The sequence below is a fragment of the Carcharodon carcharias genome, chromosome 12 (genome assembly GCF_017639515.1).
Source record: "Carcharodon carcharias isolate sCarCar2 chromosome 12, sCarCar2.pri, whole genome shotgun sequence".
NCBI classification, from domain to species: Eukaryota; Metazoa; Chordata; class Chondrichthyes; order Lamniformes; family Lamnidae; genus Carcharodon; species Carcharodon carcharias.
The window spans coordinates 60,935,030-60,950,213 of record NC_054478.1 but is presented as its reverse complement, the minus strand read 5'-3'; the positions used below and the strand labels follow the sequence as shown (position 1 = coordinate 60,950,213).

Below are 15,184 nucleotides of genomic sequence, written 5' to 3'. Positions count from 1 at the left end.
AACTATCAGAGTTCGCGGTCATTACTCCTCTGAAACCAACAGCAACTTCTGGAGTCTGCACATGTGCATTTAAGTGCAGAAATCCATAAGTTGGTGTCAGTGATTCTATGCTACTCAATATCATGCACTGTTAAAGGTACTCAAGTTTGCACTAAATTGGAAAGTTCCAAAGGAGATTCATATTGGACTCAAAGCGTTAACTATTTTTCTCTCGCCACAGATGCTGCCAGACCTGCTGAGATTTTCCATCATTTTCTGTTTTTATTTAACATCTCCAGCATCCGCAGTATTTTGCTTTTATACCAGATCTTTGTGGGCGGTTTTATTTGAAGTCAGCAGTAAGTGTCTTCATTTCACAGCTCACCACAAAATCCAAGGTTCAAATAAGCTGAGCATGAAGTTGGAAAAAACCCTAGGGATTTTAGTTGACTTGATGCTGAACATTTCCCAAAACTGAATAACAGAAAAACAAAGCAACACTACTAATTTTTTTCTAATATTGAAATTTTTCGAGTCTATTCTTTAGAAAATAGATCACGCTTTATTGTTTGAAACAGCAGATACCAACTTAATACAATTCAATAAATGGACAAAGAAGGGTACCCGGCTAGTTCTGAAAATAAATGGAAAATTACATGCAATATTTTTGATTTTTACATTGTAAATTTATCACACAAATAGCATAGTGTTAAATTGAAGTGATCAAATATTTCAGCTTTTAATAGCTGTGATTTTTTCTTATATAAAATACAATGTCATATTTTCAAAATCTCAAATGAACACAGGATAAACGGCAGTTCATCTGCTTTTGTTTAGAAGTATGGCCAAACAGCAAAGCTATGCTTATTAGCAGTTTTGAAACAAAACCGTCTTGTTCCAAATAGTGGTGGGAGTCACTGATATAATCTTGGGTCATGCTGGAGCCATTATTTATGCAACATCTTTTACACTCCAGTTGGCTGGCTCTATTTGGCACATAACAGACTCTACCCCATTTGGACATTTTTGCGTGCTAGTGCTCGACTTGAATCCCAGAGAAGCAATGATTTTTAGGTTCCTTTCTGTTACACCCAAATTTCTTCCCTTTTGAAGAATAATTTAACTTTGACAATTCTGTAATAATTAAATCATGTCTAAGAAAAAAAATCTAAGATCAATTTATTAGAATATTCTGCAAGGTTTATTTGTTAATTCCTTGAGGATTTGAAATGGCTAACCACTTCAAAAAAAAATGGAGATTTTGTGGTGTAGAGAATTAGCCATGCAATCCTCTCACCCCTGGGACTTGAATTTAACAAATATTAATCTGCTGTGACTAAGGAACCAAATTATCTTTTCTTCAAAACAAACATCTATTTTGCGGTATTAGAGTGCTAACACTAGAATTAAGTGAAATATGGATGACTGCTGCATTACCACTTGTCAGTAACAACATGTTGGTAACAGTGGAACCAACTATTGATAATGTGGTGCCAATGATAACATATAAGCTACTAACCCTACAATCCTAATAATTAAGCTAGTACAGCCACAGCACTGGCATCAACCTGACAAGGTGTAAAATTGTCCACAATGTCCTGTCCACAAAAAGTAGAACAAATCTAATATGACCAGTTACCACCCCAACACTCCACTCTCAATCATCAAAGTGATGGAAGGTGTCGTCAAAAAAGTGTTATCAAGTGACACTTACACGGCAAAAGCCTGCTCACCAAAGCTCAGCTTGGATTCCACCAGGGCCACCTAGCTCCAGACTTCATTACAGCCTTGGTCAAAGCATGCATAAAAGAGCGGAATTCCAGTGGTGAGGTGAGTGACTGCCCTTGACATCAAAGCAGCATTTGACCCAGTGTGACATCAAGAAGCCCTAGCAAAACTGGATCGGGGGAAACCTCTCCACTAATTTGGGTCACACCTAGCCTAAAGGAAGATGGTTCTGGCTGTTTGAGGTCAATAATTTCAGGCCCAGGATATCGCTACAGGAGTTCCTCGGAGTAGTGCTCCAGGTCCAATCATCTTCAACTGCGTCATCACTGGCTTTCCCTCCATCATAAGGTCAGAATCAGGGATGGTTCCTGATTATTGCAGTGTGTTCAGTACCATTTGCAACTCCTCAAATACTGAACCTGTCCATACCCACATGCAGCAAGACCTGGACAGCATTCAGGCTTGGGCTGACAAGTAGCAAGTAATATTCATGCAACACAAATGCCAGACAATGACCATCCTGAACAAGAGAGGATCTAACCATTGCACCTTAATATTCAATGGCAAATCTCCCACCAGAAACATCCTGGGTGTTAAAAACTGAGCAGATACTTAACTGGATCAGCCATATAGATACTGTGGCTACAAGAGCAGGTCAGAAGCTGGGAACTCTGTGCCTCATTCCCCTCTCACCAAGCACAGAACTTATGGATAAGGGGATGGAATTCAGATCTGCGCCCATCTCCAGCATCCACTGACTGGCCTATTCGATCTGACTTGATGAGGAGGCCATGCATACAGATGAGAAGGAAATAGCAGCCCTCATGGCCTGGGTGGTCTCCTGCACTGTTCAAGCCAGGGTGCACATACCCTCTGTAATCTCTCTCTGCCAGACCTTCACGCACATCACACTGTACATCCAGCATCTGTCACCTTATGGACAACTCTAGATGCACATCATCAGCCTGGGGCTGAGACTGTTCTCCCACAGTCCTCTGAATGTCAGTGGCCTCAGCTGTCTCAGTCTCTGACAGCTGCTCAGGTGCACATGAAGTGTTCTCACCAAGTTGCTGACCCTGAATCTAAGATCTAAGAATGGATGCGCACTGACATGAGTGTATCTGTGTTGGTGGAAAGTGCAGGCAATGGTATGAATGTGCACCCTTTGATATCCTCTCGTTCACCTCAGAAGGCACCTCATGGCTGATCTGAGAGAACAGGAAAATCAAAAGGTTTTGCCCTTCTAAGCAAGTGCCTCCAGAACTACCTCGCATTCTCTTCGATTTATGTAGAGTGGATGATATGGACATACCACCATATGTGTGCACTGAAAGCTCCCTTTGTGTCCGCCATGAGCTACTCACCATTCTGCACCTGCATTCCTAAAAAAAATGGAAAAAAAAATTTTTAAAGAGAAAAATTGAGCCATCCTCAATAGATTGGCTGCCACGCTGGCCTGCCAATTCTACAGTCTCCTCTTCAGTGGGTGTGAGGATGGCGTGAACTGGCACCCTGCTAGTCTGGTTACTTTCTTTAGCATTGGGAGCTCTCTTTTTCTGCAGGAACAAAGGTGTACAATGTTAGGTGCCTGACAATGACAGGCAGAATGCCTAGTGGCTGGCAGTCTAGCTGTTCATTTTGGGGGTGCTCATCTGTGGCCATGGCGTGACCTTGCAAGGGTCACCACTGACAGGCGAGTGCCTGTTGACAGATGCATCCATTGCTCTTCCAAGTGCTACTGCAGCCACCCACTGCCACCTACCAGATGGGTTTCCCCTCCCCAAGCAACCGTGCCTTCACACATTGCCATTTCTAAACCTCTAAGGGAAGTAAGGTACTCAACCTTGGCAGAACAAATGTCATTCACACACTTGTTGCACTGCAACATTCTCCAGACACCACAACAGCTTGCTTCATTAGGTAGGGAAGTCTTCTCCTTCTGTCCCTGGGGAAGAGGACCTTCTGCCTTTCCAGAGCTGCTTAGAGGAGAAACTGCAGGGAATCAGCACTGAACCGTGGGGCCACCGAGGATCTTCCTTCTGTCATGCCAACAAGCGCCTCCTTCCTCTGGCCTTTAGAACACCTGCTTCAATCACCAATAGGCCTTCGCACAATGGCAGAGCTGAACCGAGGTCTGCGGCTCCAGTGCAGGCAGCAGCTAGATTCAAAGAGTGCTGGTAGCCCTTTAAACATGGCTCCAGCATCTAAAGTGCCATCATCTGACAACTGCTGCCTCATCGTCCTCCCTTCCAAGAATGGTCACCCCCACTCGCTCCTGTAGGCAGTTAATTAGCCAACCGGTGCAAAATTGCATTCCACTGGGGGGATTGAATTCCAAGTGCCAGCGGCACCTGCTTTTGGTCCCAGCAGTGGGACTCAGGCCTACCCATAAAATTCCAGCCAAACGGTTATTATGGCACAGTAGACAGGCATTTGGCCCATCGCGTCCATGCCTGCTTTCTGCACAGCAATGCCAGTAGCCTAGCAAGTTTATTGCCAAACGCCTATCCAATTTCCTTTTGAAATCATTCATCGTCTCTGCTTCCTTCACCTTCGCAGATTGCGAGTTCCAGATAATTATCACATATTGCATAAAAAAAGTTCTTCCTCACATTCCACTTGCCTCTTCCTCAAAACATAAAATCGCTGTCCACTTTCCCTTGCACCATCTGCTAATGGGAACAGCTTTTCTTTGTTTTGATTCCACTACAACTTTTATTTCTCCACCTTATCTAAACCTGAGAAATTCTTGTGCACTTCTATCAAATCTCCCCTCAATGCTTGAAAATTGCATCAAAAAATTGACCTGGTTTCCTTTACAATGTGAGCATGTTAAATATTTACATTCCAGAGCCAAGAAAAGTCAACAGAAGAGATCATGTAACAGCCAATAACAAAATCTCTCAACAGCCTTTGGAGCTGGGAATGAGCCAACCAGAAATCAAAACTTTAAAGGTTGTAATTCAAAAGTGTATATTGAAACATCATGTATAGAGGAAAAGTAGGTCTGCTTAAAAATGCAAATGGAACATTAAAAATAAAATGATATTAAAACAATGAAGTTGGAAAGGGTGAGGATAAAAAGGATGAGCAGAATCTGTGTTGTGCATGCTTACTTTACAGTAGCAAAGCTATTACAAACACTTACATAACTCTACTATTACAATACTGCTTGTTTCGGGATCAATGCGAATGAGCTAAAGTTCAATACAATGGCCAGATAATAAATCCTGAAATTCCCTGAAGTTGCTGGCAGTCTAAATGTTAAGTATTACATTGAAGTTGGGTTGCCACTCCGCCCATATTTCCTTGCCTGGAAATCCAGCTGCTCCTATCTTACCTGACCTTCTGACTCAGGCCAGGCAAGATCTGTGCAGCACAGTGGATTCCCATGGCCTTCTGTCCAGGGCTGCAGCGTCAGAGGTAAGGAGGTCACACCCGCTATTTTACAGCACTAGCTGCCGTAAAGCAGGTAAGTTTAAAGGTCTAGCCACTTTGAGCAGCCAGGCAGAAGGCAAGTTTATAAGGTAGGTGGACAGAGTTTGGGCAGATGGGGGCGTTAAGGGAGGCAGTCAGGGGATCCCTTGGGTCTATTCTAAGAGGGGAGGGGGTTGTCGGGTAGTCAGAGGGTCTTGTGGAGAGAGGGGGCAGTGGCAAGGAGTCCTATGGCCCGTTTTCCGGGCAGGGGGATGGTTGGGTACAGTACTATAGTTACTCTGTATCTAGAAGTGGTTTTAATGCTTACTTTTCTGGGTAACTGTTGCTGTAACCCAGTCGAAACCATCCAAATGTTATGATTTAAATCATATCATCAGATAGTTCCCAATTGCCCATGAGGCTGGGGGGTGAGTTTGGGAGCGGTGGGAGGGGATGGGGGTATTCCCTAGCGCATCTTTGGGATATTGTCCAGATACACAGCCCCGGAGCTCAGAAGTTACGTGCCAAGGTTTCATCAGTATCTAGACTCCATATAACAGGTCACGACGAATAGAAATTGAGCAAACCTTTTTTAAAAATCTGCTATCAGTTGAACAATGGCACTTTACCTTAGATGTACCTTTCGTGGAGAAGTATAACCCAGACCTTCTCAAGACAAAGTAACATTTCTTCCATGTCTTCCTTCCCTGCTCTCTAGCATGAAGGTAGCCATGAATCTCAGGACACATGCTTGAATTCAGGAAATCCTGAAAACATAAATTTCAACATTTTAAAAGGTTGACATTTAATGCTGAAGCAAAGAAAAGATGATTAACATTAATTTGCTCATTTCCTCCTGAGCCACCTGAATTTGTTATACCCCCATTTGCATGCACTTTTTGACAGTCACTTCAAACCTGAGCCTAGTATATCCCCCCACCCCCTTCTTTCTTTTTTTCCTCCTAGGCACTTCCAGATCTTTCTCTCCACATCCCAGCCTTTCACTTCTTCTCTCTGGTAGTTTCTCCCCTTTGCCCATGCTCCTGAACTACCTCCCCATCTCCATTTCTACCATAAACAATCAGAACTTCTGTCTTTATATTTACTTGCGAGTACAGGGTTCAATCTCCCTTGAACAAAGGCTGGCCTCTGTTTCACAGACCTCTGAGGCACCAGTCATTCTTTACTTATGAGCAGTAACGCCAACTATTCCACAGTGATCTCTTAATAACTTATCCACCCAGCACACCGAGGGTTCATCTCAGCAACCTCTTTCCCAACACAACAAGCACACTCGTTAGGGTCTAATCTCACCAACGTCCTTCCAGTCACACTCATCCACAACTGCTCCAAAACAAGGGTGACCCTCATGGCCAAGTCACATATTGATCTATTCCCCTATTTATCTAGTACCTTCTCCTCGTTGGAGTACTCCTCCAACATCTTCATTGTCTACCACATCCTCAAGTCTGCCACACCAAGTCCCACTCAGAGTTTCTCACCAAGATATCCTCTTTACTTTCTTCCCTCAGTCTCTGCACTGAGCAATGCCTCGTCCTTGAAAATCATTTCAACTCCACTTGCCCTCTTTTCATCTGATTTCACTGTCCTCATCCTCCCTTAACAGCTTCCTCCATATAAACTCTCTGAACTATACTCACAGCCACCCTCTCAATTTTATTATGCCACAGGTCTTCTACTCTCATGATCTTGGTCACTCTTGAGGTGATTTTCCTGTGCTTCTCACTGATCACATCGGTCTACCTCCTTACAACCCCACTTTCCTGTGCATTCACCCCAAGTCACTTATAATTTCATTTTCAAACTGCCAACTGTATAATCTTTGTCTCTCTATTCGCCACAATACTTTGGCATCACAACTTTACAGAAACTCCCTCCCATTAATGTGACCTCCATCTTCACTTCCTCAGACCAAAGATCAGAAGCTTGTGTATCTGATGCACAACTGATTTCAGCTATTCATCACCAGACCTACTGGACCACCAAGTGTTACCTGCTTCATTTTTCTCTGCCAAAACAATCTATTACTCTATTGTCTTGCTGGAGAGCAAAGTTAATTTCCAGCTTCTTTCCTCCAACACCAACTGTCTTCTTATAACTTTAATAACAAGTGCTGGAAGCTCAGACTCCATTGTTATTAAGATTAAGATCAAGCAAAGGGTAGGAATACTACAGAGTTAAGGTGAGCGTAACCAGCCCGTTGGCCTCCTTTTCCACTCTCAATGACCATTTTAAGAGGCACATGGAAATGTAACTTGAACCGTGTGCCTAACTCCTCTCCAAGGACTGAACATTACACAGTAAGGTCCACAAGACCAAGATAAAGGCAAAATACTGCAGATGCTGGAAATCTGAAACAAAAACAAAAAATGCTGGAAAAACTCAGCAGGTCCAACAGTATCCATTGAGAGAAAGACAGAGTTAACGTTTCAAGTCCGCATGACTCCTCCTCACCACTTTAAGGAGGAGTCATACGGGCTCGAACCGTTGACTGTCTTTCTCGCAACGGATACTATCGGAGTTTTTCCAGCATTTTTTGTTTTTGTTCCAAAGACCAAGAATTTTTCTTCAGTAGGACAACATACTGAACAGCACTGAAAGCCATTTGGCTGCTGCTTCTGGACATCAGTCACAATACCATGAAGCTGGTGGCCATTACAACTGCTGTTGGATTCAGGAGAATGCAACAGTTGCAATTCCCACGCTCCATCGCCTTTTTTAAGTAGTCAGGTGGGAGGGTGGCCAAGGGGCAGGTCTGCACATGCAGCACGTGGGTACAGGCTAATGACCCGAATCTGCAAATATGAGCAGGTTGACGCAAGGTCAAGCAGAATGCAACTCAGGTTTGTCGGCCCCAGTGTGTTTTGTTATTTACTACAGAACAAAAGTTTTTTTTAATAGAACAAACACTTTCCATCCCCTGATTTCAGAAATGCTGTTTGTGCAAAAATATTACCGCACCTGTATTAACTGGGAATGACTTAAACTTCCATTTGTTTCACTGCAACTAGACACCATGTGCTCTGGAAAAAACTGCTCGAGAAAAGAAAAACATCAAAACATCAGGGAGTGCTTGGCAGGGCGAAGGTAAAGTACAATACAAGCATTATAAGTTAAAAATGTTACATTCTGATACTCATTATTATGGCAGTTGCAATAAAAAAATTGAATTTTACTTTTACATAAAGTTCTGTACAGTTAGCCCAAACATTTTGTCCAAAACTTCATGCAATTACACATAACTTTTCTCTGATATTTCAAAGAAGTTCTAAATCTCCACCTAAGTGGTGCATCAAGCAGGCCATCCACCATCTCATGGACTACCACCATCCTGGCACCCTCTGATGGTGACAATGAAAAGAAAAAGGCAGGTAAATTTGATTGTTTTGCATGTGGCAAGTTACGAAGGAGTAGCTGGTGATGGGAGAAAGACATTGGGTCAGGAGCAGCGTGCTAGGCCTCACTACCTGATTTCCCTTTACTTTTTGCCATTATTCTGCCCTCGATGGGGCCCAATAGCAAAGGAAAACCTAGGCCACAAATGTTTTCTTCTTGTCTTCAAGCTGTGCAACTTGTAAGTACAACACAACTGCATTTTTCCACAATAAAATTTAGACGCTCCATATATCAGCCAGGGGTTTCCATTTCTGTACTTGAAATGAGAATTTTCAAACTAAGATGCTGGAGTTGGCGAGTTTAAAGATGGAAAATCCAGGCCATAATTTGAAACACCTTTCATAAAATAATGGATGAAGTTCATGAGTTTAAAAGGCTGACTCCTTTAGAAATCACAAAAACATGACAGCAGCATTTAATTAGGTTCAATCAAAAAGAGTGAATTATTGTTTTAAACTCATTATGACATATTAGGGCAGCCTTCCCTTTTAGACACTTGGGTATAAAGGGTCAATTGGGCAGAAAACAAAGAAAAAATATCAGCAGACTGGATGCACTCTGGTCATAGTGCCCACCCAATTTTCCATCCGTTGTTTTAAATAAAGGTAATTTTGGCAGACTCATTTTGCAGGCAGTATAATTCTTCCTGACCAATTTTCCTCTATTGTCGCCACCTAAGCAATTCTTTACTCCCCAAGTGCTACAGGAGTAAAATCTGGCCATTATCTTTTTGCTATTCCATTCTGTATAAAGAGAAGGCAAAGGGTATAGGAGATATAACAAAACACACAATTTTTAGCATATACAATACCATATGATGTCATTTACAATCTGCTGCTTCAAACCATGAATGGAAAACCCAGCTTTCCTTTTAAAGATAAACATAAACCGCATCAGCAACTGATAAAATCTGAAAATAACGTACATGACATTGGTTAATTTTCCTGCAAATTTACTGTTTTGACTTACTGAAGGGTTTTTAAAGAATTCATATTTTGCATAATTTTTTCTGAAGTATAATCGGCTGTCTGTGTCCATCCCCCAGGTTGACTGCACGTGAATCACTGATTCATGATCTTCTACAATTCTTTCTATACAAGAAATCAAAGGAGGATAAATGACAAACATAATTCCAGAACCATTAATTCTTTGTTTTTCCTTCATAATTCAGTTCAGAAAAACTGAAGGCATACCTAATGGAGATAACACAGTAGAAGTTGGACTTCACCCATGTCCTACATGGCAAGATTAATAAGTTATGTATTTTCTTAGTTAGTAGAAAATTAGCATAACTTAGCTGCAGTAATAAGAAAGGACTATAGGGGAAGAATCAATTGTCTATAATTGCTTGTAATCAATACATTTAGTTAAAAGTATAATTCCCCTATGCTCTCAGGTGGTATACCAGGTTTGTCTTGGGAGCAGCTGAATCTTAAACCAGAAAGGTCCCAGATTCAGCGGCTGATTTATGCTGAATTTGAAGTATCCACCCTCCCCAACCCTCAAGTTCGCACTGCGGATTCCACTCCTCCTTATCCCATTGTTCATGTTAGTAGTGTAGGGCTGCTATGGTGTCTGGGAGTTGGCCCACAAAACAAGTATGCCAGCAGCACCAAAATTAGTTATCAAACAAGTTCTAGGAAAACCAAGTGACTGGAAGACATCTCCTAATACTGCATACCTTTATTACAAATATTGTTATACACAGCAAGGAAATCATTCAGTTCCCTTTTGAAAGCTTCCAGCAAATCTGCATTCATTACATGACATAGTTTTGTGCCAATATAAAATTATACTCCTGTCCTGGTCCTAGCAAACTGATTTAATTTAAATAACCCATCAACATGTATTTAACACTTTCATTATTTTATCAAATCTCTTCAAAATCTATGACATTCAAGAATAAAAAGCCTCTGCTCCAAGCTTATGATAACTATGGGCTTTCAAGCTGGGTATCAATCTACTGGCCCTCTTTTGAACCTTTTTGCAGAGCCTCCAATAATATAGTATTTTGAGCTTTTATTCAATCATTTGAGCAAACCACCCCAATGCTGTACTTGCTTTTTCAGTAGTGTACTGATGTAAACCCTCAGAAAGTCATATGCTATGATATCCAGATGTTACATTCATTCAACAGCCTTGGATGGAGTACACATGCTTGACATTAACCCTATTTCCATGCGTAACGCCTACCAGAGGTTGACCCACTAGCTGTCACATCTAGACCTTCCCCCCCCCAAATGCCATCATCCAGACCAGCAATGGGCTCTAAAACCAAACACTGCATGTCTTATTAATAACTGGTCCCCAAGCAGAACCAGTTATAAACAACATTCTATTTATAAGAATGCAACCAATTCCTATTCACCCAAATTCTGACCACTAATCCCATTGGAGTATCTGATATGTTATCATAAGCTTTTTGAAAATCATAGAAATTGGATTGATCTAGCACAGGAGGTCGCCATTCAGTCCATCATGCCTGTGTCATCTCTTTGAAAGAACTATCCAGTTAGTCCCACTCCCCTACCACTTTCCCCACAGCTTCTTCAAGCCTATATCCCTATCCTTTTTGAAGTTATTGAATTGGTTTCCAGCACTCTTTCAGGCAGTACGTTTCAGATCATAATTTGCTGCGCAAAATTATGTGTCTTACTGCAACCTCTGGTTCTTTTGGCAATTACCTTAAATCTACATTTTCACTTTTGACACTGGAAACTTTTTTTTTTTACTTGCTCTATCAAAACCTTGCACGATTTTAAATATCGCTATCAAATCTGCCCGAATCCATTGCTGCTCTAAGGAGAACCACTCCAGTTTTGCTAGATCCACAATGTAGCAACTGAGGTTCCTCATCCCGGGTACCATTTGAGTGAATGTCCTCTTTATTCTCTCAACCCTTGACCTCCTTCCGAAAATGTGGCAGCTGGAATTGACTACAATGCTCCTAGTGGGATCTAGCCAGTGTTTAATGAAGGTTTACCACAGCTTCTTTTGTTTTTGTACTCCATGCCCTATGCCAAGTATCTCATTTACATTTTTTGAACAGCCTTCTTAGTTTGCCCTGCCACTTTCAAAGACTTGTGTATTTATACCCCAGTTCTCAGTTCCTGCACCACCATTTAGTTTATATTAGCCCCTCATTCTTCCTACCAAAATGAATCATTTCACACTTCCCTGCATTACATTTCATCTAACACCTGGAGTACTGTGTACAGTTTTGGTCTCATTACTTAAGGAAGGATATACTAACCTTGGAGGGAGTGCAACGAGGATTCACTAGTTTGGATTCCTGGGATGAGGGGAATGTCCTATGAGGAGAGATTGAGTAGACTGGGCCTATAGTCCCTGAAATTTAGAAGAATGAGAAGTGATCTAATTGAAATATACAAAATTCTTAAGGGGATTGATAGGGTGGATACTGCTAGGTTGTTACCCCTGGCTGAGGGGTCTAGAACTAGGAAGGTCACAGTCTCAGAATAAAGGGTCAGCAACTTAGGACTGAGGTGAGGTAAAATTTCTTCACTGAAAAGGTTGTGGATCTTTGAAATTCTATACATCAAAGGGCTTTGGATGCTCATTGTGTTTATTCAACAGAGATTGATAGATTTTGGATACTGAGGGGGAGTAAGAAATATGGGGATAGTGAGAAAGGCTGGAATTGAGGCAGATCAGCCATGATCGTGTTGAATGATGAAGCAGGTTCAAAGGGCCGAGAAGCCTATATCTGTTCCCTTTTTTTTTAAGTGTCTGCCCATTTCACCAGTCCATCTTTCCTAGAAATCTATTATCCTTCTCACTGTTCACTACATTTCTTGTTTTGTGACATCCGAAAACTTTGAAATTATCCTCTGTATACATAACTCAATGCGAATAACCAGATAATGCTCCTGTAAAGTGTTTTTGAGCATTTTACTATGTTAAAGGCACTAATAAAAGAGGATGTTGTTGCATATCCAGAGACAAATCATGAATATTAAGAGCAGTGGTCCTAACACTAACCTGTGGTGAAGTATACTTCCTTCCAGTGTGAGAAAAACAGCCGTTCGCCACTATTGTATTATTTCTCTTAGCCAAAAGATGTCAAAGACAAAAGGACAAAGTTGGCTATCTCCACCTATCACTGGCCCTCTATCCAGCTCTACTTGTCCCACGCCCCCCTTAAACCAGCTTATATTTCACCTCTTTTCTATTTTTACTTAGCTCTGTTGAAGAGTCATACGGACTCGAAACGTTAACTGTGTTTCTCTCCGCAGATGCTGCCAGACCTGCTGAGTTTTTCCAGGTATTTTTATTTCTATGTTTGTTTTGTATCCATGCTGCCACTGTCTCTTTAATATGATGGGCTCCAATTTTGCTTACAAGTCTTTTATGTGGTTTACACTTAACAGATTTCTAATTGTTTCACTGTTGAACATTAGCTTTACATAAGCAGCATCTCATTATCTGCCACTCATTTGAAATACATGGCACGAAGTTGCTGTAGTTACATGTACGTACATGGCAAACTCTGCACAGAAAGTTGCTGTCATTTCAAATGCAAATACACTTAGCAACATGATATGTCTTAAATGGTGTTGATCAATCCCAGTAGAATTAAAAAGTAACTTTTGTAAGTGTGGAGTCTCAGTCCTTCAAGTTTTGATTTTCATTGGAGATTTTTTTTTAAAAGGTGTAATTTCAAATCTTTTAATTTTTTCTTCTTTTTTCTTTCTAAATCTAATCTTTCTTTCCCCCATTTTACTTTTCAATTTGACATTAAATTCACCCACATAATTTACAATTTTTCTCAGTCCTTGCACTGTTAATTTCATAATTCTTCAATAAGAGAGATACAGAATTACTTGCCCTGTTCACTCAGGCCCCTGATGCCACTTCCCTTGATGCAACATTATCAGCTCGCATTTTCAGTAACTTGCAATGCAAAAAAATTAATGGCCTACAAGGGTAAGGGCAAGTTAAGGTTAACTATCAGCAGACACCATTAGATATCCTGGTCCAGCAAATCTGGGCTATGGACCACATTTTAAAAACTGACCTGACTGAAAGGGTTAAATTCAGGACAAGTTGCTTAGAATAGGTTTAGGTATGCCTCAAGTACAGAGAAGTAAAGAGTGTCCAATTTAAGTATTTAAGACGAGTAAAAGATTTGATAGGGTAGAGACGTGTGTCACACACAGTTATGTGCAGTTCAGAAACGAGGGGGCAGAGTCTTAAGGTTTGAGCCAGGCCATTGAAGAACGGTATGAAAGCAAAATATTGCAGGTGCTGGAAATCTGAAATAAGAACAGAAAATGCTGGGAACACTCAGCAGGTCAGGTAGCATCTGTGGCGAAAAAGAGAGTTTGACTTCTATGGTCTTTCATCAGATTCTGATGGAAGTTATCGACTGGAAACATTAACTCTGTTTCTCTCTACAGATGCTGCTTGACCTGTTGAGTGTTTCCAGCATTTCTTGCTTTTTAGTTTAAGGATAATGTAAGGAAGCAGTTCCTCACATTAAGGGTAGTGAAAATCTGGAACTGTCTATCCAAAAAGCTTTTGAGACCAGGTCAATTGCAAAGTGAAAATTTCAGATCGATACATCTTGTTAGTAAAGGGAATCATCGCTAATGGGGGCTAAATGCATTGCTCAGGTTGTTTCCTCAACACAAACAAAATAGCAGAAATATTAGTGGACAGAACCCATTTAATGAAGAATTACTAAACAAAGAGCAGAATTTTCTGCCTACCAGGCAGGCGGGCCTGACCCAATCTCTGGCGGGTGGGAAGCCAATCCCCGCTGGAGAAGCGGGCCCCACCGCCATTTTAAGCTGGTGGGCCTTACGTGACGCCCAGCGGGAAACACTATGTGCTTCCTTTGCTTGGGGGGGGGGGGGAGAAATTCCCTAAACGTGAGAGTGCGCTCTTTCACGCATGCACACAAAAAAGCAGTGCCTCCGGGAGAACGTTGACAGTTGTATGAACATTAAAAATAGAGAAAAAAAATCCTTAACATGTCCCCCTCATGTGACAATGTCACACGAGATGGGACATGTTAATAAATTTCACTAAAACTTTATTAAACTTTTTAAATCCCTACATGAAATCTCATCCTGCCGGTGGATGAGGTTTCATGTTTTTTCTGTTCCCCACTGGGGCTCCTGGCCTGCCCACCAACCTTAAAGTTGGACAGGTAGATCCTTTAATTGTTTTAATGATCCTGTCATTGGCCTCAATTGGCCATTGACAGGTCGGCGGGCGCACAGCTAATTTTGCTGCGGGCCTGCCTTCCTGAAGATTTAAATGGGGCAGGATGACATCAGGGGTTCCCATTTTGCACGCCAGCAAGTGGGCCCCGCCCCTTGCTCGCCGATGGCAAAATTCAGCCCAAAGAGTTTGAATACCCTTCATTGAATCAACAAGTTTTTTTTTAATGAAGAGAGGTAGTTTTGAGAGTGCACGAAAAGGGTAACAAGTGGGATATTTTCCCAAAATATAGGTTATTTTTATCTGATGCTTTCAGCAAGAAAATGACAGGATAGAATTGATTGCCCCACCGGATTTCATTGAAAAGTAATATTGGGCAGAGTATGAAACAGTTAGCCGACTTTATACCATTAGAAACCCACTGAGTGGTTTAGGTGAAAATGACCCTGATTGA

The 15,184-nt window shown here is 41.5% G+C and overlaps 1 protein-coding gene across 5 annotated transcripts in view; it reads right to left on the bottom strand.

The window, feature by feature from the left end:
• Window positions 1-15,184, bottom strand: part of grb14 (growth factor receptor-bound protein 14) — a 143,626-nt gene that overhangs the window by 86,431 nt on the left and 42,011 nt on the right. For all 5 annotated transcript variants that reach the window (XR_005944594.1, XM_041201158.1, XM_041201160.1 and 2 more), the window contains exons 3-5: window positions 9,511-9,632; window positions 8,107-8,178; window positions 5,754-5,891 (exon numbers count right to left, since the gene is read on the bottom strand). Coding sequence is in view for 4 of the 5 variants with exons in the window: in XM_041201158.1 (XP_041057092.1) it covers window positions 5,754-5,891; window positions 8,107-8,178; window positions 9,511-9,632 (332 nt within the window). In the remaining variant the exon portion in view is untranslated. The remainder of the gene's footprint in view (window positions 1-5,753; window positions 5,892-8,106; window positions 8,179-9,510; window positions 9,633-15,184) is intronic.